Here is a 25193-nt window from a genome sequence, read left to right as displayed (position 1 = left end):
GCCAGGCACAGGCAGGAGCTCACCCGTCCCGCACACCCGCCTCCAGGCCGAGCAGAGGAGAAGGTGAGGCTGCACACCCTTCTCTGTCCTTTTTCCGTGAGAACTCCACCCCTGACACTTGCACAGTGGTATGAGGGAGGCCCTTGTTTGGGCGCAGGGCCCCTCGGGGGGCGGGTCTGAGCTGGTGCAGGTTTCTTGTGACCTCGGGCGGTGGGCACCGGGCACCGGGCACCGGGCAGGGCTGCCTGGGCAGCCCAGAGCCTCGGCCCAAGCCGCGCTCTCGTCAGGCCGCACAGGCAGCACCACGCTGTCGGCAGAGTCCGCGGTCCTGGAAGCGTGAGCAAGAGCGGGAGGGATTCGGAGGAGAGAGGTGATGGCTTGGGCGCTCGTGCTTTGTCACTGAAATCAGTTTACAAGCAGGAGGAAGAACGCTGGGGGAGGCCCCAGGCGCCGAGGAACTATTCACCCCTTTTCTAAATTTCTACATTCCTCGCCTGGCTCACTGTGTGCTGCAGAGTCAAGTAACGGGAAATAGGTGTTTTATTCCCAGATATTCGGCACCATCTGGCATCGTGGGGAATAGGACAGGCTGTCGCTGAGCTTCCCCGCGGAGCAAGCGGCCAAAGAGGGAAAGCTGCCTGCAAACAGCTGGGCAGGGACGGCCTGTCCATTCCAGGCCGCTCAGCGCCCCCAGGGCTCGGCCCCGGCTTCTGGGAGCAGCCGCCCCGCAGAGACCAGCGAGTGAAGGCGGCTGACAGACGCGCACTCACCAGGGGACGGCGCCCGGGGCTCCCGGCAGGATGGGGGCGCGGGCCGTCCTGGGCGTCACGCTGGCCGTGGCCTGTGCAGGAGCTTTCTTCGCATCCATCCTGAGACGAAAGGACCTCCTTGGGGGTGAGTAACTGTAAGTCACCATCTCCTGAGCCCCTGGGGCCATCGGCCGGCTCCCGAGCAGGGGGTGTCGCAGACTCTCCAGACTCAGGGACCACCCCTCGGGGCTCTGCACCCCTGGCCAAGAAAACTCGTAATTCTCCAGTTTAAAAGATTCAAACACAATTCCTTCTGAAGAAATGACTCATTTTCCTGTGATTACACAATAGAAAATGTCCATTTTTACCTGCTCATGTCTTTGGAAACGTTTCTTTGGGAAAAGCTGTTTGTCCCTTTATTACAGAACCATTTTTCATGACATCGCTTCTGGGCCGCATTTTCTGAATCAGGGTCCTGCGGTGTCCAATTCCTTCCAGAAAGGTACGGCTGTGCTGCGGTTCAAATAGCCACGGCTCAAACTTTGCTTTGGTTTGAGAAAAACAGGGGGAAACAATCTCAGACACGGAGAAAGGATTTCACTGGAGCCGAGAGAAGGAGCGAGTTTCAGGGCCACGTGGCCACCAGGCTCCGGGATGCAGGCCTCTCGGGGAGGCTGGCCCCCTGGGGCCACCTGGGCCTGGACATCCTGCTCCCCCACACTCCCCAGAGCCCCCGCCCTTGGCCCCCCAGGCCTGAGTGGTCTGGGTCCCGCACTGATGGCACCTCCTGCTGGGAGCCTCCGATTCCCCAAATCCACTCCGTCCTGGGGCTCGGTGGCCTTAGCAACGGTGGGACCCACGTCCTCCGCAGACGCGCAGGCCCCTTGGGAAAGCAGCCCGGCCGTCGAGGCCGCGAGGCGGCCCGGGTCCAGCTCAGAGGCAGGCCTGCCATCTGCCCCCCAAGTATGCAAATCGAGACCCCGGACAGTTGTCACGTCGTTTCTATCTGCGTGTTAATGAGACCCTCTGCCCTCAGCACCGAGGGCCTCACGCCCGGACAGCAGCACCAGCAGACACAAAAGCCAGGGCCCCTTAAAATGCCCTCAAAGTGGTGCCACCTCCCCCACCGCAGGCAGCCCCCCAGCCCCACACCCGACAGACGACGGTGCATAGCAGTTGTTTAGTGACTTAAATGAATTACTTCGTTTCATTTTTACGAAAGTCCTAGGTCTACAAAACCAAGGTAACGAAGTGCTTATGAGAGCTGTTCATCAGAATATAAAAATATCTGCACACTGGCGCTTTTAGTTTTAGATACCACATCACAGCGTTGCTAGAGCAGTTTTTGTCATTTTCCCATCTCTAGGAGGTTTTTTTTCCCTCAAACTTTCAGTATATATAAAAACAATGTGCAATACAGCATCTAGAAAAAAGGCTACACCATGGTGCCTCATTTATTACTGTTCATTAGAATATTTTGTAGCTGGCTAATGTCTTGTTTACTTGGCAAATTATGTATTTAGAAAATATGATTAGTCCCACAGAGTTTCAATTTTACAGCCTTTTAATACAGTAATTTTTTTCCAGTTGACAAGCCAAAGTTCATTCTAAACAAAATAATGACTCACGGATGAACTTTCTTTGAAAGGTACCTGATTGGTTGTGTTTCTCCGCGGCCAAAATCCCAGTGGCGGAACCACTAGAGTCTGCCTTGAACTCGGGTCCGCGGTGCGTGTGCTCACAGACCCGTGACGGGAAGCATTCGGGTGTCCAGCCCGAGGCCATTAGGACACAGGCTCCAGGCCTCCAGGCTGGACCTCAGATGCCCGGCTGCTGGTAGGGGGCCCTCGGGGTCGGGTAGGCTGTGTGGGCTGCTCCCCGCTGGGGTCCAGCCACCTGCTCACTGCTGAGAAAGTGGAGCCCACGGGGTCTCAGACACAGCAGAGCTGTGGCCAAACTCCACCCCCCCACCACCCAGATCCAAATTCACTCGTGTTTGAATCTGGCTGGTAAACACTGGGGAACAACTGGGCATTCGTTTTAGGTTTCACAGTCAGTGTGGGACCTGCATATCAAAAGTATAAGTCCCTTCTTGGAGTTCCCATTGTGGCATAGTGGAAACGAACCTGACTAGTATCCACAAGGGCGCAGGTTCGATCCCTGGCCTCACTCAGTGGGTTAAAGATCCGGCATTGCTGTGAGCTGTGGTGTAGGTCGCAGACGTGGCTCAGATCCTGAGTTGCTCTGGACCCCTGGTCAGGGAACCTCCATATGCTGCTGCTATAGCCCTAAAAAAAAAAAAAAAGCTGAGTCCCCTCTGGAAAACTCTGACTACAGCCTTCATCACGGAAACGGCATGTGTTCACTATGCAGCTGGGATCCGTTTCCAGTGTTCGTGCAAAGCCGGGATTTATGTGCCATTATCTGTATGGCAAATGTTCCAACAAGTTCAGCCTTTACAAGAGAGTGGAGGCAAAGGGACAGGAGACACAGAGGCGCTGCCTCAGGAGGGGAGTTTGGGGAGCAGGTGCCGCAGGTGGGGAGTTTGGGGAGCAGGTGCCGCAGGTGGGAGTTTGGGGAGCAGGTGCCGCAGGTGGGGAGTTTGGGGAGCAGGTGCCGCAGGTGGGAGTTTGGGGAGCAGGTGCCGCAGGTGGGAGTTTGGGGAGCTGGCCTGATGAGCGGGTTTGCTGGAGAAGGAAAGTCAGCCTACTTATTCCAATTCACTGGACTTGCGCAAACAGGGAGCATTAAAGTGAGGATTAAACAGAGCTTGGAGCAAAACCAAGGCCTTGGAGGCCGTCAAGGGAACAGCTCGAGAGGAAGCTTTCCACATTCCTGCCTGCTTGTTTTCAAAGCCCGTCTGTGGGAATAAGTGAGTCGCTTCCTCCTGAACGGCCATGTTTCCTTGCACCACCGCCTCCCAAGTTCCAGCTCTTTTCTATAGCAGAGCAGCGGGCCTGGGGGTGGGCGCTGCTGCGGGGGGGGACACTCAGTGTCTGGGGAGGGCCTTCCTCCCCGGGGCAGAGCCGGCGGCTTCTTGCCACGTCCTCACGTGGAGGAAGGTGTGAGGGAGCTCGTGGGCCCGCCGCACAGGCAGGGAAGCCCACGGCGAGGGGCCAGCCCGCCCTTCTCGCCCCCGAAGCCCCACCCCCGACGACACCGAGCTGTGCGTTAGGACCTCAGCACGCGGATGTGGGGGAAAGACAGACTTTGCTACCAGCGCTCAGTGCACGTTCCGAGCACAAGAAAATAAAAAGGAGTCTTTCACTGGAAACCGCTGGTGTACCTGAGTCGATGGTCTTTTGTAAATGCACAGGTTAAACTAGGCTACTGCTATAAACTGAGTTAATGGTTTAGGTAACCAGCGCTCAGGAAAAAGCTACGCAGAGCCCCTGGAGCTGTTCGGGCGAGGGAGAAGCAGGCCTGGCCTGGCCCGGCCTGGTGTGCTGTGGCCTGGCCTGCCGTGGCCTGGTCTGGCCCGGCCTGGCCTGCTGTGGCCTGGCCGGGCATAGCCAAGCAGACCTGGACGGAGCTGGGTCCCTTCTGAACCCCATGGTGGCGTCTCCGCCTCGGAGGAGGAAACACCCATCTCGGGGGTGGGGGAGGCTCCTGGAGGCAGCGGCCCAGTCCGGGGGGGACAATTCCCCCGAGGCCCCGGGGTCACTCCCTCAGGCTGGACGTGGAGGAGAGCCCGGGTCGGGGTGGCCGAGCGTCGTTTGATCGTGTGCCGTTCCCTCTGCAGGGGACACGGAGGCATCTGGCGTCGCGGGCCTCGTGGAGGCGAGCAGGCTCCTGGTGGACGAGGCCATTCACACCACGATGAGAAGGTACCGTCCAGGTGGGGGCGGGGGCGCGCACGCCGGTCCCTGGGGGCGTCACGGATTTGCACCATCTCCTCCCTTGTGTCAGTGAGGAGCTGAACGCGCAGGAGCTCACTCACCTTTCTAGGATCCTGCGGGCAGGACTGAAAGACCCAGGGTTGACTCTCAAATTCCCTCCCCGGGAAACAGCCAAGGCAGCGAGGGCACACGGGGGTCCGCCCGTCCTGGTCCAGAGGGCGCATGATTGAGCCTGGCTCCCCGGAGCCGGCCCAGAGCCGGAGGGAGGAGGGGTCCAGACACGGCCCCGCCCAGGCTTGTGACACGGCTGCACTGCCTCCTGGGGTCAAATCTGCCCACCTCTCTCCTTAAATCATTAGGAAATACCTCAATTTTAAAGGTAAAAGTGGCATCGATGTTAAGGATATTAGGGTCTCGCATTAGACTTTGTAAAACAAACACAACAAATAAATATCTAAGAAGCAGGTTTTATCGTCGCAAATGTGTTATTTTGTTGGACGTTGACTCATAATTATATAAGCTCTCAAGATGCAAAATACCACAAGGCAGCGGCGGATTTATGTAATTCTCTATTATTCCATCAGAAGAACTCCCTTCTGTTCATACTGGCTGCAACCCTTTCGCTTATTTCATAAAAACTTCAATCAAAGGGGAAAGAAAGAGAAAAAGCAGTTCTCATGACGTCAGGCATTTTTGACGTGCCCCAGACGGTGGCATCTACCATCCACGAAGGAGGGGGGCACCCAGGGGCGCAGTCGCGGCTTCCTGCCCTTGGTCCTAAAGGAGCTTGAGGAAGCCAGGTAGGACGTTTTGTTGGAAAGATGTGCTTTTGATGACTCTCAAATAATACTCTACAGACCCATCACACTGCATCTATTTCATCAGGAAGCCCTGCTTCTAGGTGTGCGAGGCTCTGTGCTGGATGCCGGATGTGAGGAAGTTAAAGCATTGCTCACTGGAGTTCCTGTTGTGGCGCAGTGGGTAACGAACCCGACTAGCATCCATGAGGATGCGGGTTCAATCCCTGACCTCGCTCAGCAGGTTAAGGGTCCGGCGTTGCCATGAGCTATGGTGCAGGTCGCCAACGTGGCTCAGATCCCGTGTTGCTGTGGCTGTGGCTGTGGTGTAGGCCAGTGGCGACAGCTCTGATTTGACCCCTAGCCTGGGAACCTCCATACGCCACTGGTACGGTCCTAAAAGGACAAAAAAACAAACAACAACAACAACAACAACAACAAAGCATCACTCACTCTTAGGAAGGGCATGTTCCTTCTGCAAAGACAGACGCGTACTGTACTTAATGAGGCAATGACAGCGCAAAGGTCAAAATGTTATGGTTGATTAGGTTATAAAGAACCAGCTTTGGGTAATAATTTTGATAATGAAATGGTTTTAGATCTCAAAGCAAATCTTGCTACTTTATAGGTGAAAAAGGAAAAAGACTTTTCTTAGTAACATTAAATTAGAGCAACGACTAAATTGATTCTCGATATGAAAAGAGAGCAAGGCCTTCACGGTTCCACAACGGCAAAGGTCCGGGCTTTCTCCCTGCTCATGAGCCGGGCACTCGGTGCCCAGGGTCCTCGCAGGTGACAGAAGCAGGAGAGCCCAGGTTCCTGGCAGCATCGGGGGCCAGAGCCTCAGCCCCCGGGGCTCCCGAGGCCCCTCCCCAGAGCGGTTCTGAGGAGACAGGAGACACCTGCAGGTGCACAGGTCACAGGACAGGACCTGGAAACACACCTCGCATGAGGACAGTAGCCCCCGCTTTGCCAGAGAGGACGGAGTCCCCGCGGGACTGGAGGGAATGACAGTGTCTGTGGGGGGGTCACCAGCATCCAAATCCATACCTTAGCTAAACGTACATGAGTGTGTGCGCATGTGTGCGTGTGTGAGAGTTGTGAGTGCGTGCGTACAAGTGTATGGTGAGTGGGTGTGGGTGTGAGAGTGTGTCTCCTGAGCTTTGACAAGCAATGACTGAAGATATGAGGTCGTGTGGTCAGTGCTGAGCCTGCACCTGCACCTGCACCTGCATGGCAGTGCCACCCAGGGAGCAGGGCACATCCCAGACCACTAATAATTGAAACACAAAGGGCCACTGGATCAGAGCTGGGGACAGAAGCACGATCGGGCTGTTTCCTCCAGACTCAGGCTGTGAATCAGACATCAGAGCACAGGGGGAGGCGGTTTCTGCCGCTAAGCTTGGCCTGGCTGCTCTCAGGTGAGGCTTAGAGCTCCTGCAGGTGCCACCAGGTGACAGCAGCTTGTCACAGAGGCCACCTTGGTCCTGCCCCTCTGGGGTCCCCAGGCCTGAAATGCCAGTGGGCAGGGGAGCCCTGTGGTGGAGCTGCTGGGTTCCAGAAGGCCCGCGACCCTCAGAAGGACAGAGGGATGGGAGGGGGAGGGGGACTGGCGTGGCTGGCTCACCCCGTCCAGGGGGTTTTGGGTTCTCAGAGCCAACAGCTCTGTCGCCCACTCTGCTGGGCGGTGAGCTGCCCCCTGACTGGTGTGGACAGAGCGGGGTCACAGCCTCAGCATGTTTGGTTTTGGGACCCAGAGGGGGCCTGGCTCTGAGCCCGTCCACCACCGGAACCCGGATGTCTAACTGGATTTTGATGAGAAGTTTGATCTCACAGAGCTGTTGAGAGGATCAAATGGGTTTGCAGGTGGAAGTCTGTGAAAGACAAGCATTGGTCATTCTCCTCCCTTTGGACGCTGGCAGGGTGTCTGCACGTCTGTCCCATCGTTCACTGTCCCGCGACCCTCGGGGACGGGTCTGCATAAGCCCCATCCGTGAACCCCCACCTGCCCGTCACCCGGCAGGTGCTCCGAAAGCAGCTGATTCGCAAGCAATTACTGAAGCTCCGCAAGAGAATTTAAGAGTTTATATCTCCTCTTTGTGCCTAGAAACCTCCGCAAGAGGGGGATCTTCTCCCCGTCGCAGCTTCTGTCCTTTTCCAAACTCCCTGAGCCCACAAGCCGCACAGCATCCCGGGCGGCGGAGATCATGGAGACGGCGGTCCAGGAGGTGAAGAGGAGGGTTTGCCGCAGGCGAGACACTGACCAGCTCCCCACAGGTGAGCGCCCCGCCCCCGCAGGTGAATGCCGACCCCAGGTGGGCAGCTCGGGGTCAGGAGGGGTCCCCGCAGGGCGCGACTCAGGGACCAAGCAGCAGTTCTTTAAAATGCTGGTCAGCGTTTTGAACAACAGCCTCTTCCTGTGACTCTGGGAAACCGCTGCTTCCCTGCTCTTCAAACCCGGTTTGGAAACTCCGCTCAAGGACCCCAGCCTCCTGTTCTGAGGCGAAACAGTGGAGGGGCTCTTCCGAGGCCCCCACGACCTGGTGAAAACGCGGGGCCAGTGAATCCCAGGGAGACGGGGCGACCGCCCAGCTTCTCAGGGGAAAATCTCCTCGGGCGCCCTCCTCAGGCCTCTGGGAACCGACCTGCCCGTCCCTGAAATGGGCCACGAGGGGCGTCCAGGCGGCCGGCCACGGGCAGCGCAGGGAGCAGGAGGACCAACGGCAGCCCCTCAACGGCTCTGCCGATTAAGACACTGAGATGAAAGCAATTTCGACCATGAGGCACATTTGTCAGTCCCGTGGTGAGGGACGAAAAACACGATTTTTAATGAACTGATCAAGACTATTTCAATGAGGTGCCGTGAGCTTCCTGGTCTCTGAGTTTACCTTTCCAACGGACTGTAGATTGAATGAACGCGGACTTACTAGCCGCACATCAGAGCGATGCTGACTTAATCTTTAGAACGAGACGACTCAGGTAAGTCGGGATCAACCAGAATTTCCCAATCCTTACCAGTTGAGCTGAATTTTATGCCAACCAAAGATTCGCTTGCAGTGGTTTCCGTTGGAGCAGTCGAGAGCTGTCGAAGGGCTGTTGTTCCGAGGCCCCTGTAATTTAGGGTATTCTCGCTTATTTCCGTGAGCGGCATCGTCAAGCAGGAAGACTTAGAAAAGGAGGAAAAGTGAGAGGGTCCACCCACGGGTTCCCATCGCCTCATCAGCAAACATCTGCACCCAAACATTGGTGCGCCCCTGCCCGGCGCGCCTCGGCACCGGCTTGTCCTGCTTGTTTTTAGCGGCCTCGTTTGTTCTGCTCCAGCGTGAGCTTGGGCGTTTCCGGTACTAAGAGTCGGGGCCCCCGGGGTTAAGGACTGTGAATTTCTCCATCCCCGAGGACACGCTGTCTAAGATGTACTCCGCATCCACAGCGCTTGCCTAGCCAACTTTCATTATTAAGAAGCGCGTCTTCGTTCTCTCCGGTGTAAACACAGAAAGCGCACGTTCCGGTGACTTCCTGGTGACCGTCTCCACTTCCATCAGGACCTGGCCAGGCAGCTTTTGGCCTTCGCTTCGAAGGTCTAGACAAAACGTCTTGGAGAAGGAACCAGTGATCTTCCACCAACAGACAAGAAAGCAGTCGTTGCTTTGATGTGTCAAATAAACAGCAGCAGGATTGGCCAAAAAATAAAAGAGACTATTTTCTGGGGCCCTAAACTAGACGGATTTACAGGAAGGGGCCACAAAGGAGCGCGAAGCCACAGAGGAGGGTTTGCAGCCGGACACGGGGACGCAGTTAGGAGACAATGGGGGAGGGGCTTTGGGAGACACAGGCCACCTGCTCCCTCTCTCCTGAGGTCAGGGCCGCGCGACACAGCCTCGGCCTGCGATGGGGACAAAGGTGGAGACTCCACAGGCAAGGCTGCGACGGCTCTGCGCTCCCAGAGCTGCTTTCCTGCAAGATCTCAGGGCAGAGGTCGCCGCCGAAGGCCCACATCCTGGCAATGAGGACGCTGGGGGAGAACGAGAAAGAAGAGCTTCCTGCCAGACTGACGAGGTTTTTGTCTGAATCCCAGTCGCAGATGGTGGGGCCCCTTCTGTGCCCCCGTCCCATGTCGGAACGCTGGCCTGACCAGGCGCTTTGTCATTCCGGAAGCTGATGCGTCGGTGTTTTTTCCTAGACGTTTTATCGGAAGAGCTCCTGAGCACGATCGCAAACCTGTCGGGCTGCCTGCCCCACATGCTGCCCCCCAGCTGTCCCCACACCTGCCTGGCCAACAAGTACCGGCTCATCACGGGCGCCTGCAACAACAGGTGAGCCCCGTGGGGCCTGAGTCTCCCCGCGGGGAGTCGGGTCACCATCGAGAGGGGGTCTCTGGGCACCGTTGGAGGGTCTCCTGAACGTGTGTAAACCTTTGTAAACACCGTCGGGCTAAGAACCAGCGGAGCCGCTTCCTTTCACCCACGAGTCGCGCACGCCAGTGCGTGGCTTGCCCAGGCCCCCGGCGGTAGATGCCTTCCGTCCCCGGCTCTCACCCTGCAACTTCCCGTTCCCGGGAGGCCTTGGCCGAAGGTCGTCAGCATGGCGGGGCTCCCAGGTGTGTCTCAGGAGCCCCAGGAAGAGCCCCGGTGAGGTGATGGGGCCAGAGGAGGGGCGGCCGGGGTCCCGCCCGGAAGCTTCTGGGCACAGAAGGCCTCAGGTTTGGGCGCCAAGGAAGGAGGGCACGTGAGGGCGGCTTCGGAAGATAGTTCCCCTGAAGCACCCCCACCTTACACCCCAGAGGGGCCCCCACCACCGGGCGTGTGGTCCCCGCTGGACACCCTGGATGCCCACTCCCAGGACGAGTGGCTTCCTGGGCAAGGCCTGTGGGAACAGGTCGCTTCTTCCTCTGCGTCTCAGACATATGCCCTTCTGTCCCCACAGAGACCACCCCAGGTGGGGCGCCTCCAACACAGCCCTGGCCAGGTGGCTGCCCCCCGCCTACGAGGACGGTGTCACTGAGCCCCGAGGCTGGAACCCCCACTTCCTGTACAACGGGTTCCCGCTGCCCCCGGTCAGTGCCTGGGGCCCCTGCTTCACAGGACTGGGATGCTGGTCCCAGGACGTAACAACCTCCCACCCCCGGCCTGGGAGGGACGTGGCCTTCTCCTGAGCTCTGGCTCCGCTGGTGCCTCTGTGCCCACCTCTGCCCCTTGAGGCCCTGATGGCTCAGGAACTGGCTGAGCTCTGTCCGGTCAAGGCCACTCAGCTAGTGAGCAGGACAGGGCAGCTGTTTCTTCCAGCTCCCCCCAAATAGGCAGAAGAAGACCAGACAGGCTCAGAGACACTTAGAGTCGATTCAGCCACTCATTTATGCAAAGATTACCACAGCCACTCACTCCCAGAGGCAGATCATTTACCAAACTCATTCCTAATCTACTGACCGCTTGAGTTAAAAACTGGATCCTTGCTCCCAAATTGGACTGCTCGCTTCCCTGGATAGACCAGTGGGTGAGCCTCATTACTTGGCTTGTACCCCTCCCGCCCCCGCCCCGACCCAAGGCCAGCAAGCCTGCCTCTCTCTGTGCCTCTGTTCCAAAGTCGCAGGTACTCTGAGTCAGGAAGAGACTCACATCAGAGATCAGATCCGCTTGGAAATCCAGGCTCATCCCCGGCTAGAGATCCTTAAAGGAACTGCACCTGTAAAGCCCCCTTTGGTGTGTGATTGGGGAATGTCCATCTCCGGGGGCCGTACTCTGCCCACCAGTCCATCCTCTGACCCCAGAAGACTGCATCTGTGCCACGTGCAAAACACACCTACTCCATCCACGACCCTGCCCAGTCTCAGCCCATTACCACAGCAGCTCAAAATCCCAAATCCAACTTAACTCTCACATGGTCAGAGTCCCAGATCTCATCCCGGGAGTATTCTCAGTGGAGGCGGGCAGCTCTGGGGACAAAACTCCCCTCCTCCTGGGGCTGCAAAGCCAGAAAGCAAATCTGTCCCGAAATGCAAGGGACGGGCACAGGAGAACAGCTGTAAACAGCCTGGTTCAGGAAGGAAGAAATGGAGAAAAAGGGGTCACCGACCCCAAACCATTCTGAGATCAGGCCAGGTAAACCCTGGGTTTCAAGGCAGGAGACCATCCTCTCTGCTCAGACCCGCCCCTGGCCCAGGCCCCGCCCTCAGACCCGCCCTCAGACCCGCCCCTGGCCCAGCCCCGCCCCTGGCCCAGGCCCGCCCTCAGACCCGCCCCTGGCCCAGGACCCACCCCCTGAGTCAGGGACTAAAGGACACTGTTTAATCCCCACAACAGACCTGAGCAATCAGCAGTTTTCATCCATTGAAAACACAGAAACTAAGGCTCCGTGAAGTTGCGCCTCGGCCCCAAATCACCGCAAACCAACACATCTGGGGGAGGACAGCTCGGTCTCCAGGGCCCACCTTCCAGGACCCTGCCAACACCCTGAGGGTGGCAGGCCGGCTCCCCGGGTGCACCTTCCTCACGTGACAGCTGGTCTTTCCCGCCCAGGTCCGGGAGGTGACCAGACAAGTCATCCACGTTTCCAATGAGGCTGTTACGGAGGACGGCCAGTATTCTGACCTCCTGATGGCGTGGGGGCAGTACATCGACCACGACATCGCCTTCACGCCGCAGAGCACCAGCAAGGCGGCCTTCGCGGGCGGAGCCGACTGCCAGCTGACCTGCGAGAACCGCAGTCCGTGCTTTCCCATACAGGTAGGATCTGTGGACACACAAGAAGGATGTGTGGACACACAGGTAGGATCTGTGGACACAGGTAGGATCTGTGGACACACAGGTAGGATCTGTAGAAGGCCTAGGTTTTACTATGGAACCAACAGACGCCACCGGAAACATTCAAATACATAAGTCACCTTTTGTCCTATTCCCAAGGGGGTAGCAGCTGTTATGAATTTCCTGTTTCCTGCTAGAAATTATCTCTGGATATATGTGTATAAACATAAGTGTGTACACACACACACACACACACACACACACACTTAAACCTTGTTGTCATCTATTGCGTCCTGTTATGTGCATGAACTGAACCAGGCACAGGTCACATAGCAGTAATTCTGACAGTTGACTCCATATCATTAAATGGACAGAAATTGGGTGGTTATGACTCACAATACCCCGTGGAGTTTGCACTACAACTTACGTAACCAGTTTGCTTCCTGACAAGCATCTGAGTGCTTCCAGCTTGGTTGCGCAGTTACGGTGTCACCGATAGCAGCAGAGAACACGCGCTGCCCTGAATCTTGGGCACATGTGCCTTCCTACCAGACGAACCGCTGGGCGCACAGGTGCTAGATTCAGAACGGGTGCCTGTGAACTTGGGACGAATGTGGCAGACGGGTTCGCCATCAACATTACGCTAGTTTTCCCTCTGTCCTGCACGGAAGGAGACGTGCAGGCAGGAGTTTTCATTATTTTCCCTCTTTTTTCTTTCCGGGCCGCCCCGCGGCATATGGAGTTCCCTGACCAGGGATCCGATCCAAGCCACAGTCCCCACCGAAGATTTACGTGCGGCAGTGCTGGATCCTTAACCCACTGTGCCGGGACGGGGATCGAGCCCGCAGTGCTCCCAAGACACCGTAGACCCCCTTGTGCCACCATGGGAACTCCAATTACTTCTCTTAAAACATCTCCGAAGCTGACAAGGGACATTTTCTATGGATGAGCAAAGATGGCTTGGGGCTGGGGGCCCTCACATCCATTCTGCAAACCGCCCCCCTGAGCTAGGAAGGCAGACAGGGCAGGCGCCCCCACCCTGCAGGAGCTTCCTGGTGGGCCAGCCAGGGACAGGGTATCTGGCGTCCCCAGAGGTGGATCCAACAGGCAAGACAAAACGCACCACACAGAAGGAAGAATGGGGGAGGGGGCCATGGGCCCCACGGAGGCTGGGTCCCCCTGCGCCAAGGGAATTCCCTCCAGTCTCATCACCTGGCCTGGGGAGGAGGCAGGGCGGGGGCCTGAGCTCCCCTCGGAGGAGCCGAGCATCCCTCAGAGCATCTGGCAGAGAACCGGGCCTGTGGGGGACGGCAGGTCCCAGCGGCCCGGAGCTTCTAGACACCTCACTGACCTGTCCCCTTCTCGCAGCTCCCCACCAACGCCTCGGGGGCGGCCGGCGCCACCTGTCTGCCCTTCTACCGCTCGTCGGCCGCCTGCGGCTCCGGCCGCCAAGGCGCCCTGGTCGGCAACCTGTCCTGGGCAGCCCCGCGCCAGCAGATGAACGGGCTGACCTCGTTCCTGGACGCGTCCACCGTGTACGGCAGCTCCCCGGCCCAGGAGCAGAGGCTGCGGAACTGGACCAGCGCCGAGGGGCTGCTGCGGGTCAACACGCGCCACCGCGACGCCGGCCGCGCCTTCCTGCCCTTTGCGCCGCCGCCCGCGCCCCCCGCCTGCGCGCCCGAGCCGGGCACCCCCGCCGCCCGCGCGCCCTGCTTCCTGGCCGGGGACAGCCGCGCCAGCGAGGTCCCCGGCCTGACGGCCCTGCACACGCTGTGGCTGCGCGAGCACAACCGCCTGGCCGCGGCCTTCAAGGCCCTCAACGCGCACTGGAGCGCGGACACCGTCTACCAGGAGGCGCGCAAGGTGGTGGGCGCTCTGCACCAGGTGCGCAGCGGGGGGCTGCGGGGCGGGGGCGGGGGGCGGCGGTGACCACCCCACCAGAACCCGAGGGACGGCACAGTTCGCTGGCGCTCCCGATGTCCAGACCATCCTAAGTGCTCCTGAGCTTTTTTAACTCCTTTAATTCCGTGGCAGCCCTTTGCGAGGGCTGGCCCCAGGTGATTCTGATGTTTGTGTATTTGGGAGACAAAGGGAAAAACGAAAAAAAAAAATTGGTGTGAGATTTGTGAATTGGCAATAAGTGGAAATGAGTTTATTGTGATGATTTTTAATTTTTAAGCGGATACCCGTTGAAGTGTCCAGTTGGTCAATTATTAATTGAGTCATGTTGGAAAAGTGACTCACACCCACCAGATGCTCAGACACGGAGACTAAGGCCACTGGTCTCACGGGCAGGTGGGAGGGCGGAGGGTGCATTACAAAGCAGCCGTCACCACTCGTGTGCGTCTCTGTCAGGCCCTTGAAGGGACCCCTTATCCTCTCAGTGACCCTACAAATCCTGTCCTACAGAGGAGCGTCTGGGGTCCTGTGCAGCTTCGCACAGGGGCCACCTGGTGGGACGGGCTGTTCTGGGGCCCAGCCTGCTCCTCGTCCACCTTTGGCCCACTGTGGTCCAGGCATCCAGGGGCCGGAAGAGAGGCTCAGAGCCCTGCTGTGCCCGGCGTCGCCTTGTAGATGTTGGTGGCTGGGGGACGAGGACACGGTCCAGGATAGACTGGGCAGCAGTGGGATGCAGGGGATTCTTCTGCAGCTGAGGAAGGACGGCGGTGTTGTAACACCGGCGTGTTTCATGTGAGCCCCGCCCTGCGGAGTGGAGAACCAGCTGGGTCTTTGGGAAGAGGCACCCCAGGGTGCAGGTGCTCGGCTGTTGCTTCCAACAGTCTGAGAACATCACATCACGGCTGACCTCCTGCACCCATCAGCTCCGATGTAACACCCTTCTCTCTACGATAGAACCTGTCCTATTGGTTTATATGCCTTGGGCACGTGTGGTTTATTGACCAAAATATTCTCATCGAATACCAAAACAATTTGACCCTGATTTTTACAACCAAATGCTCTTGAACCTGGAAGCAGACCCTTGCCTGCAGTTCTCCTGAAATTACAAGGCCCGGGACTGCACCCGATTCACCACTGACAGAGCACCCCCCTGTGCTAGTCTTTGCCTCAGTCCTCAGAACAGCTCGAGGAATCAGGAGTCACCGTCCTTTCAGGGGAGGGGACGCCTCTGCCGCTGCAGGCTACCTGCGCGAGCAGGTCTGCGCCAGGCCGGGCCCAAAGCCACACTGGTGCCCACCGACCCGGCCTCTCTGTGAGACGCCCCCCGGGCCAGCCGCCCCATTGCCCTCCTGGGCATGGAGTTCGCCTCGTAAGCGGACCTCCCGATAGCCTTAAAGACACCCCCAAATCCTTTCTGAGGGGGTCAGTTTGAGCCTTTGTTGCAGAAACGTGGTCGAAGGAGCCATCGTATCTGTGCCTCTCATTTCGTCATCTGCTCACGAAGGCACCTCGCCCGCCTCAGCGTCTGTCCCCTCGTTTTACAGGAAGCAGGGTGTCCCCACGCGGTGGGGCCAAAAGTAGGAATTTAGACTCATTTATAAAACCCACAGCACGAATTCATTTCCTGTTAAAACCACTGATGGTCCCTTTACAGCCATGTTTCTGTGGCTTTTACAAAGAAATGGCAATTGGTGGAGTCGATTCAGGAGACAAAGGAGGATCACAGAGGAGCCTTTGTCCCCTTACATTTTAACTGATGAAAGCCATCAGCTCACACGTGGTCTCTAAGCTGTGCATCATTGCCTTCGAACATGGGGGCAGGGAGCCACCCACGCAACGGGCCTGCCCTACGTCGTCTACGCAGCGTCGCCGTGCAATGTCTGCACGTGATATTCGGTCTCTGGTAGTATAAACCCATGGGTGTGCTGTATGTGATGCCTGCAGCATCGCCGTGCAATGTCTGCACGTGATATTCGGTCTCTGGTAGTATAAACCCACGGGTGTGCTGTATGTGATGCCTGCAGCTGCGCTGTGCAGCGTCTGCGCGGGATCTTAGGCATCTGACACCGGTCTTATCAGCACCTGCGTTACTCGGCTGCCCCCCCGCCCCGGCTCCACCCGCTCTCCTTTCTCCACAGATCGTCACCCTGCGGGATTACGTCCCCAAAATCCTGGGCGCCGAGGCCTTTGGGCAGCACGTGGGCCCTTACCAGGGCTACGACCCCGCCGTGGACCCCACTGTGTCCAACGTGTTCTCCACGGCCGCCTTCCGCTTCGGCCACGCCACGATCCACCCGCTGGTGCGGAGGCTGGACGCACGATTCCAGGAACACCCGGGCTCCCACCTGCCACTGCGGGCTGCCTTCTTCCAGCCCTGGAGGCTCCTGCGAGAAGGTGAGCATCCCCGAGAGGCATGGTGGGGGGCGGGGAGCCAGGTGTGGTCCGCTGCCTGCCGGCCAGACACGCTGTGATCACCAGCTGGCGTGGTGAAAATAAACGCACCCAATGAGATGTCAACAGTGACACTGTTGATCAGAACACTGGGCTACTTGAGTCCCCGGAGCTCCAGGTGCAGGCCTGGGCCTCCTGTCTGCTCCCCAAGCCAGGCAGGGCCTCCTTCACTGGGACCTTAGCCTCAGCAAGTGCTTCCTTGATTTTGAGTTTCTGCTGCTGGAAAACAAACACAGACCCTCTGCCCTGAGGCTCCATCGAGGCCCCTTAAGACGCACCTCACAGTCGGGCCTGTTGGGGTCCAGTCGGGCCTGTTGGGGTCCAGACAGCAGATCCACCACGAGGCAGCATCCTAAGGGCCCAGGAATCCTGGGACCCGGCAGGTGAATTCCTGACCTTACACGAGGCATTTGTTCAGAACCAGCACAGTTGGCCTTTTCTCTGCGGTTTCCAGGTGGTGTGGACCCTGTCCTGAGGGGCCTGCTGGCCAGACCAGCCAAGCTGCAGGTGCAGGACCAGCTGATGAACGAGGAGCTCACAGAGAGGCTCTTCGTGCTGTCGAACTCGGGGACCTTGGACCTGGCCTCCATCAACCTGCAGAGGGGCCGGGACCACGGCCTTCCAGGTGGGTCCTCCCAGCTCCTTTCGTGCAGCGGCTGCCAGGTGCCCGTTGGTCTCGATCTTCGGTGAAATGTACCTGCAGGTCTAGGGCCAGTTCCTAAGAAGTGGCTTTGAAAGCGCTTTAGTTCGTGGGAATGAAGGCTGTCTAGCTTTTCTCAGATGCTGAGCCCCCATCAGGAAAGGCTGAGGTGTCCAGGAGAGTGAGCCTGGAGGGGTGGCCGTTTCCTGGGCAGGTCATGGCCCGTGTGTGCCTGGCTTCCAGGGACAGGACCCACGACACAGAACATTCACCCTGGGGCCAGTGGACATCACCCCTCTGCCTTCGGGGCTGGCCGGTGGGCCCAATCTCAGGCCAGGCAGCTGCCCCAGTGCTCCCCCCTACTCCCCGCCTTGTTCACACACACCCACACTGACCCCACCCCCCACCTACCCAACCCACACTGTCCGTCCCTGAGCCTGCCCCCTGTCCTCCGTGGCCTTCTGTCCTAGAGCCCCTGAAGCTCAGCCATCTGGTCAACCTTTAGGACCTGTCCAAGGCCCTGGTCAGCTCTGCTCTCCCAGGCACCCATGGGGCCCCCGGGAAGGGGACCAGGCTGTTGTCTTCCTGATGACTCTGCAGGTGCAGGTGCATGTGTTACATACCGTGGACCCATGGGTTTATAGCATTAGATAGTATCGTGCATGGGCTTTGTACGGCGTAGATGCAGGTGTCACCCCCGCATCTATAGGTTTATAGCATCAGAAATATAACATCATGTGTAGACACTGCCTGGTGCAGATGCATGTATTACACACAGGTGCCACCGAGGGCAGCGGGGGCAGGGTGGGTGGGTGTGCGGGACTCACATGGAGGAGTGGGTGGTGAGGCTGACGACCCAGTGAAGCCAGAGAGGGTGGGGGCCTGGGTGTGCCATCGGGGTGGACGTCAGGGAAGAGCGGGAGGAAGAGGTGCGTTCCCCTGGGACCAGGTGCTGAGAGGTTCCTAAGCCGTGGGGATAAGGAGGGCCCTCTAGTCCGAGAGTCGGACAAGCACTATCCTTTATGTGGCTCCGTGGGCATGTATGTGTGTGCGCGTGTGTGCGTGTGTGTGTGTGTGTGTGTGTGTGTTGGGGGGCCCTGGGGCATGTGCCCACCCAGCACCTATGGGTGTGACCTCCGAATGTGAGGTGAGCGCAGCCCCACTTCTCAGTAGGGGTGAAAACTGGGTGAAAACATGGGCCCCTGGGGGTGTGGGATTCAGCGTTGTTCCAGGTGTGATTCCCAGCTTGTTGATGGACAGACTCTCAGTAAGTCCCCATCACCTGTGCTGGAACATTCTGACTGTGCGGGGCTGCAGGGTGCAGGGCTGTGGGCCCAGGGCTGTGGGTGCGGGGCTGCAGGACGCAGGGCTGTGACAGGGCTTCGTGGCCTGTTCCTGACCCTGCTTCCTCGGCCCCCGCTCCGTGGCCCACAGCCAGCGGGGTAGACAGAAGCGTGTTTTGACCCCAAGACAGGAGGCCTCAGCCCTTTCCCCTGCAGGTTACAACGAGTGGAGAGAATTCTGCGGCCTGTCCAGACTCGAGACCTGGGCCGACCTGAGTGCTGCCACTGCCAACGGGCGCGTGGCCGACAGGATCCTGGGCCTGTACCAGCATCCGGATAACATTGACGTCTGGCTGGGCGGCTTGGCCGAGAGCTTCCTCCCTGGGGCGCGGACCGGCCCGCTGTTCGCCTGCATCATCGGAAAGCAGATGAGGGCCCTGAGGGACGGCGACCGGTAGGTGCCCGTGACCAGTCCCCTCTGCGGGGACACGGGGTGCCTAGTATGGAAGGTGTCCCTGCACGGAGCCCTTCGTGATGGAGAGAGACTCGCTCGCTGGCATTCAGTTTGGTGAGCGGTTTAGCCTTTGGGGGACGTGACCGTTTCCCAGGATCTGACATCTCTGATGGGGGGCGGGGTTGGGGGGGAGCCCACAAGGGATTGGGGGGCTGGAGGGAGGTCCATGGGGCGGGCACAGGGCTCCCCGGGGAAATCGGTGCAGCCAGGCTGCTTGATGGGGTTGGTCTAGCACCCTCCCGGCCTCTCTCCTCCCAGGACGCACTGTGGCTCCGGTGCCGCGTGGAGGGTTGCAGGCCACAGGCAGACGGGCGGGTGGCAGGGCCAGGCTGTGCTCTCACTGTGTTCATGTGTCCCCCCGGAGGTTCTGGTGGGAGAACCCGGGGGTGTTCACAGAAGCCCAGAGGCGCGAGCTGAGCCGGCACTCTATGTCCCGCGTCATCTGCGACAACAGCGGCCTGTCCCACGTGCCCCTTGACGCCTTCCGGGTGGGCCAGTGGCCTCAGGAGTTCGAGCCGTGTGCCAGCATCCAGGGCATGGACCTGGGCGCGTGGAGGGAGGCCCCTCCTCCAGGTAACCGCTACCAGGAGCCACCCCAGCAGAGGTCAAGGACAGGGACTTCGCAGCAGGAGAAGTGGCGTCTGGGTCCTGGGAGGAAGCAAGCAACCCCCAGGCCTGCTTGTTCTGGGAAGCATGTCCTTTGGTGGGGGGAGCGGGTCAGGCTGAGCTTCCGGGCCTGGCCCGTCCTGGAGGAAGACGCTGCACAGTAGGCGCCAGGGAGAGTCCCCCCTTGGGGCCCAGCCTCAAGCTCCTGGCCCTGGAGTGGGGTCTGCCCTGTGCTCTGTGGCCCCTAGAGCTGGACTCCAACAGCCCCTGGGTTGTGACCACCACAAATCAGCGCAGGGCTGCCTGGTGTCCCCTGGGGGGAGGGGTGCGGAGGGGGGAGGAGGACCCTGCCCCAGCCTGTCAACCCTGCGCAGGGGACGCGTGTGGCTTCCCGGACCCAGTGGAAGACGGGGGCTTCCTGCTCTGTGAGGAGCGTGGCCAGCGCGTGCTGGTGTTTTCCTGTCGTCACGGGTTCCGGCTCCGAGGACCAGCGCAGATCACCTGCACCCCCCGAGGGTGGGACTCCCCGCCCCCCCTCTGTAAAGGTCAGTTTCAAAGCCTCTTTTCACGACCTGACCCCAAATCTGCATTTTTCAAATACAGATTAAGAATAAATGTCCTTTGAAAACAAATAACCTTTAAAATGTGCGAGTCGTCGTAACTTACATAACATGGTCCGGCAACTTGACTCTAATCATTAAAAACTGGAAGGAAACCCCCATAAACGTTAAACACAGAAACGTCACAGAGGCGCCTCCGAGCCCAAGTATCTAATGGGAGTGTTTGCACAGAGATGGCAACGCCTCCTCGTGGACCATGTTCCCAAATGGACATCTTTCCAGAAAAAGAAGCACCGAGACAGTCCCAGCAAAACCTGCTGACATGTCCAGTGACCGGGAGGACGGGGAGGGGAGGGGCTGGAACCTGGGGAGGCTCGTGGGCAGCGGCTGCGGCGCCAGCTCCCAGATGGACCAGAAGCGGCAAAAGACTAGACGCTGCCTCCCCGAGGGGGCCCGTTTGCAGGCCGAGACGTGCCCTCCTCACAGCACGGGCGTCTCCCCCCGACCCCAGGCGCCGACCCAGGGCCAGGCCGCGAGCAGACACGCCAAAGGCCCCTTGGGCCCCAGGAGACCTTCCGTCGCGCTTCCCTCCGCGCTGCCGTGTAAGCAGGCCGCCCAGGAAGCAGGAGGCGGACTCGGGAGAGTCGGCTGTTTGCAAGAAAGGGAAACCAAGTCCAACCCGCTCGATTTTGTAGTTTCCATTCAGGAAGATGAAACAGCCCCAGAGCCGGACGGTGGTCACAGCTGGCAACCGTGTGAATGGACTCCGCGCAGCGGAAATGTGCACTTAAAAACGATTAAGACGGGGTTCCCGTCGTGGCGCAGCGGAAACAAATCCAACTAGAAACCATGAGGTTGCAGGTTGGATCCCTGGCCTCGCTCAGTGGGTTGAGGATCCAGTGTTGCCATGAGCTCTGGTGTAGGTCGCAGATGCAGCTCGGATCTGGCGTTGCTGTGGCTGTGGTGGAGGCCGGAAGCTGCAGCTCTGATTCAGCCACTAGCCTGGGAACCTCTACATGCCGCGGGTGTGCCCCTGAAAAGACAAAAGACAAAAAAACAACAAAAAAATAAGACAGTGTTTTATGCTGTGTATGTGTCCCCACGGTAACAACGTTTTCGTCGGGCGCTTGGACCTGAAAGGCTGCACCCGTGAGCGTTACTGTGGCTTCCAGGCTCTGAAGAGCGGGGCTGGAGCCCTGGAGACCCCCCAAGACTCCAAGACTCAGCCCGGAGCCCCGGCTCAGGAAGGTCCTGGTCGCTGCCCTCAAGGGGAGGGGACGACAAGGGGCAGAGAAACAGAGGCCTCCGCGATGCGAGGTCCAGCAGCAACTGGGGGACACGCCATGGCCCCACCCGAGAGCCGCGTGAAAACAGAAGATCAGAAGCCCGAGGGTCTGGGGAGTTTGCGCCTCTTCGCCCGCCTGGATCAGCTCCAGCAGGACGCGGGCTGGGAGCCAAGGCAGACCCACGCCTGTCTAGGGTGGGCTCGAGGGGGCCAGCCGCGGGCCCTCCACGTGGCCCAAACCACCAGCGACCCTGCCCCAGGCCGGCTGGCCACACGGCCCAGCCCTTGCAGCTCTTAGACAGAGTTTAAAATGGTCAGAACCGAGTCCGGGTCAACATGAGCCCCAGAGCGATCGCAGGCCATGGTGGCCGCAGTGGACGGGGCAGAAGAAGCAGGCGGGCCAGTGGGTCAGAGTGACCACAGGGCCAGCATGAGCAGAAGCAGGGCCGGAGGAAGGCGGCCGCGGGACCCAGGGTGTCCCCTTTGCAAAGAAGGTGCAGGGAGCCGGGAGGCGCCACCCTCTTCTTCCAGGACCGGGTCAGGGAGGGAGCCCCAAAGCTGCTGCCCGCCTGGGGAGGGGGCTGGGAGGCGGGGCCCGACCTCTCCCTTGTCCTGCAGACATCAACGAGTGTGAAGACGAGACGGACCCTCCCTGCCACGCATCTGCCCGGTGCAAGAACACCAAGGGTGGCGTCCTGTGCGAGTGCTCGGACCCTCTCGTGCTTGGGGAGGACGGCAGGACCTGCGTGGGTGAGACCTAGAGGGGGCTGGTGACACTACAAGCAGCAGGAGGACTGAAGTGTCATCCTCTGGCCACACGGCAGCCGGTGGTGTCTTCGGCTCTGCCACGGCCTCGGGAATAGGGAGCAGGCAGTTCACGGAGCCCAGACTGTGCCTGAGGCACAGGCCTGCTGTGAACCCCGGGGCAGCGTGGCCATAGTTCCAAGCCCCAGTGACATATCTCTGTGTAGAAGCATGATGTTTGATCCCCTCGTGCAGAACAGAGAGGGTGACTGGCCGTGCAGAACAGAGAGGGTGACTGGCTTGCTCAAAGTCACACAGCCTCTCAGCCACGGATCCGAGAATCGTAACTTGGCTTCTATCTCTTGTAAAAGAAAAATTACAACGTCTTTACAATAGCAAGACATTTTGTTAAAGCTTCTGCAGGAGGAAATTAGAGCTCAGTGCAGAGCAGAGCTCAGCTCCAAGCACAGCAAAGCCTGTAGGAGACGCAGAGCCAGTGTGCAGAGCAAGGGGCCCGTGGAAGGAAAATTACACACAAGAGCTTCGTCTCCCGGGGCCAGGGCGGCTCGGGCTCGGGGTCAGACAGGGGGTCGGGCTGGGGTCGGGCAGGGCGCAGGCAGGGCACACTGACCGGCTCTGACCTTCCAGATGCCGGGAGGCTCCCGCGGGCGTCTGTGGTCTCCATCGCGCTGGGCGCCGTGCTCGTCTGCGGCCTCGCAGGCCTCGCCTGGACGGTGGTTTGCAGGTGGTAAGTCCTGCTGTCCAGCCGACCCGCGGCTGCCACTTCATGTGTCTGAGGCCTCAGAGCCCGTCTGTCCCCAGAGCGGCTTGGTGCAACGTATTAGATTTTCCGGCTCTTTCAACGGCTCCAGATAACGAAGGTGGGGCGGGGGGTGCTCGTGAGAGGCTGTCAGGTTCAGCGGAGCCGGACTCTCGCAACATTAAATGGCTGAATGGAAAGACCCTCTCGTGGGAGTAAAGGTTCTTACCAAGGCCTCTCAGAGACGAAAGAATCCCTGGTGACACCCTAGTCTTCATCCCTCTCCCTGCCTCAGGCCCCCACTCCGGGGAACCCGGGGAATTGAAGGATGAACTCTTACGTTCAAACGGCTCAGCCGCTGCGGCCTTCGGTGGCCGGGTCTGAGCGTCTCGGGGTGGCAGCCGGGCCGGGGCTGCCTCCGGGGCCGACTCGTCCCCGCCCTTCGCCTCCGCACGGCCTCTCCCAGCTCTTCGGCATCAGACCCCGAGCCACTCGCTTTTTGAGGGCGCAGGCATTTTAATAGAAACTATTAAGAAGAACGAGGGCGCAGGATGTGGGACAGTGCGGGTCGCGCGGCCGGTCTTCGGCCGGTCGGTAGCTGAGGAGCGCGGTGTTTCATTTCCACGTGTTATGAGTCACCCCGTTCAATGATCGCCCCCCTGACGGAGCGCCGCGCTGCCGCTGAAACACACGAGACGGCGCCTCGAGGGCGGTTGTTTTAGGACCAGAGGAGCAGACGCTGCGGCTCCGGGACGCTCACGGTTTAGGGGAATTACACCCGATGCAGGAGACGCTGGCGTGACCGTGAGAAGAAAAGTGCCTTTGAGGGTGGGCTTGTGCTCCCTAACTCAGCCTCCTCGAGGGGCTGTGCTTTCGAATACGTGCCTTTGCTGATCGGAAGTCTGATTAAATAAGCGAGGCGAGATGCTGTCGTGGCCGGTGCTCTGCACACTTACGAGCTGCCCTGGGGCTCCTACCCTGGAGCGCCCGCCCGCGGCCTCCCGCCGTCACGACCGTGCTCTGGCGGCTTGGACTGTACAGGCCTGACTCGCAGGCCACCCTCTGGAGGGGCTCTGCACGCGGCCCCGGAGGAGGCGGCCCCCGGCCCGTGGGCCCTTCCCATCGCCAGGGGAGGCGGCCCGAGAGTGACAGACGCGATGCGACGAGCTCCTCTAAGCCCCAAGCAGTGACTGGGGGCGTTTCCGCACAGGACACACGCGGATGCCAGGCCCTTGCTGCCCGTCGGGGAGGGAGAAGGAGACGGGAAAAGCCCCTCCCCGCCGCTGCCGGGATGCGGGAACCGCCGGGATGTGGGCGCTGCTCCCGCTCTGGAGGTGGAGCAGGTGGGTTGTCACCTGGCCAGCCTTCCTCCAGCCCCAGGAGTCATAGGACCCCTGGGGGTGCTGGCACGTCACCCGGGCCCCCACTGCCACACCCTCCTGCTGTGTGTTTGTCCTCCTACAACCTGTGCCTGCAGGAGGAGGCTCATCTGTCTCAAAAGGAAAGACAAACTAGAGCCCGTGAGGCAGAGGGAGGGAAGAGACACCCTCTCCCGGGCGCGGAGGCCTCGGGTCCGAGGGCGTCCTCAGGGCTCCTCAGGAGAGGCGGGGGCTGAAGGGAGGTTAACGGGGCTGAGAGAAGGGGTGGCTTCTTCAAAGTGTGCGTCTGAAACTGCAATTGTTTGAATCCGCGTGAAAATCATCTAAACCTTCCCGCATGGCCCTGGCAGTGTTCCAGTAAAGAGTCGCTTCTGCCCCCGGGGCCTGCCTGGGGTGCAGGGCTCGAGGGTCTTCAGAGCTAAAATGATCCTGTCCTAAGCAGGCAGAGTGCCGTTGGTGTTGGCACCTGCCTGCCGAGCCCGGAACCCCAACTACCCCACCCAGTGGGAGGCCATGCCACTGAGAGGCCTTCACAGCCGCACGGGCACAGGGTCCCGGCGGGGCGCCTGGGCAGCTTGCGGGGCCAGGGCCAGGGTGAGGCTCCTGCTGGTCCGAGGCTCATCACCGCTTCTCTCCTGTAGGACCTGAGCTGTGGATCCCGAGGCCTCTGCGAGTAGGAACCAGCCTGTGTGCCACACGTGCTGCCCGCAGGGTCAGAGTCAGATGCCACCCGCGTGCGTTCCTTTCACAGGCCAGGGAGCAGTGGGAGGGACGATCAGGGCATCCGGACAAGCTGGTGGAATAAACCCTGCCTCCTTGCCGTCGGCTGGCTCTGTCTCCTAAGCGCTGCGGGGCTGGCGCCGCCCGGGCACCGCGGCAACATATTTACACATGACGTGTACTCATAAACCTTTTCCTCCAACCAAACGACGGAAGATGCTTCTGCCACC

At 59.6% G+C, this 25193-nt stretch overlaps 1 protein-coding gene across 7 annotated transcripts; it reads left to right on the top strand.

Annotated features, from left to right (window-relative positions):
- On the top strand, positions 1-25193 carry TPO (thyroid peroxidase). 7 transcript variants are annotated; one of them, XM_085015932.1, is made up of 17 exons: positions 4-63; positions 536-894; positions 4492-4576; positions 7493-7662; positions 9566-9698; positions 10309-10438; positions 11898-12104; positions 13491-14006; positions 16160-16415; positions 16927-17097; positions 18612-18849; positions 19274-19482; positions 19890-20060; positions 21979-22110; positions 22753-22852; positions 24075-24207; positions 24885-25193. In XM_085015932.1, the coding sequence occupies exons 2-17, from the start codon at positions 801-803 to the stop codon at positions 24918-24920; spliced, it is 2781 nt and encodes a 926-aa protein (XP_084872058.1). In that variant the 5' UTR covers positions 4-63; positions 536-800; the 3' UTR covers positions 24921-25193.

The sequence above is a fragment of the Sus scrofa genome, chromosome 3 (assembly GCF_054392235.1).
Source record: "Sus scrofa isolate SSC_HxYL_T2T_F1_AM1 chromosome 3, Sscrofa_HxYL_maternal_Yorkshire_Landrace_v2.0, whole genome shotgun sequence".
NCBI lineage: Eukaryota > Metazoa > Chordata > Mammalia > Artiodactyla > Suidae > Sus > Sus scrofa.
Note: the sequence above shows the minus strand (reverse complement) of the source record. Positions and strands in the feature narration are given on the sequence as shown.

Excerpts from the sequence above, each read along its gene's own strand:
- TPO (XM_021085891.2), top strand. The coding sequence starts at position 801 with ATGGGGGCGCGGGCCGTCCTGGGCGTCACGCTGGCCGTGGCCTGTGCA. Across the intron at positions 10,439-11,897 it reads ACGGGTTCCCGCTGCCCCCG|GTCCGGGAGGTGACCAGACA; the intron begins GTCAGTGCCTGG and ends TTTCCCGCCCAG. Across the intron at positions 17,098-18,611 it reads CCGGGACCACGGCCTTCCAG|GTTACAACGAGTGGAGAGAA; the intron begins GTGGGTCCTCCC and ends TTTCCCCTGCAG.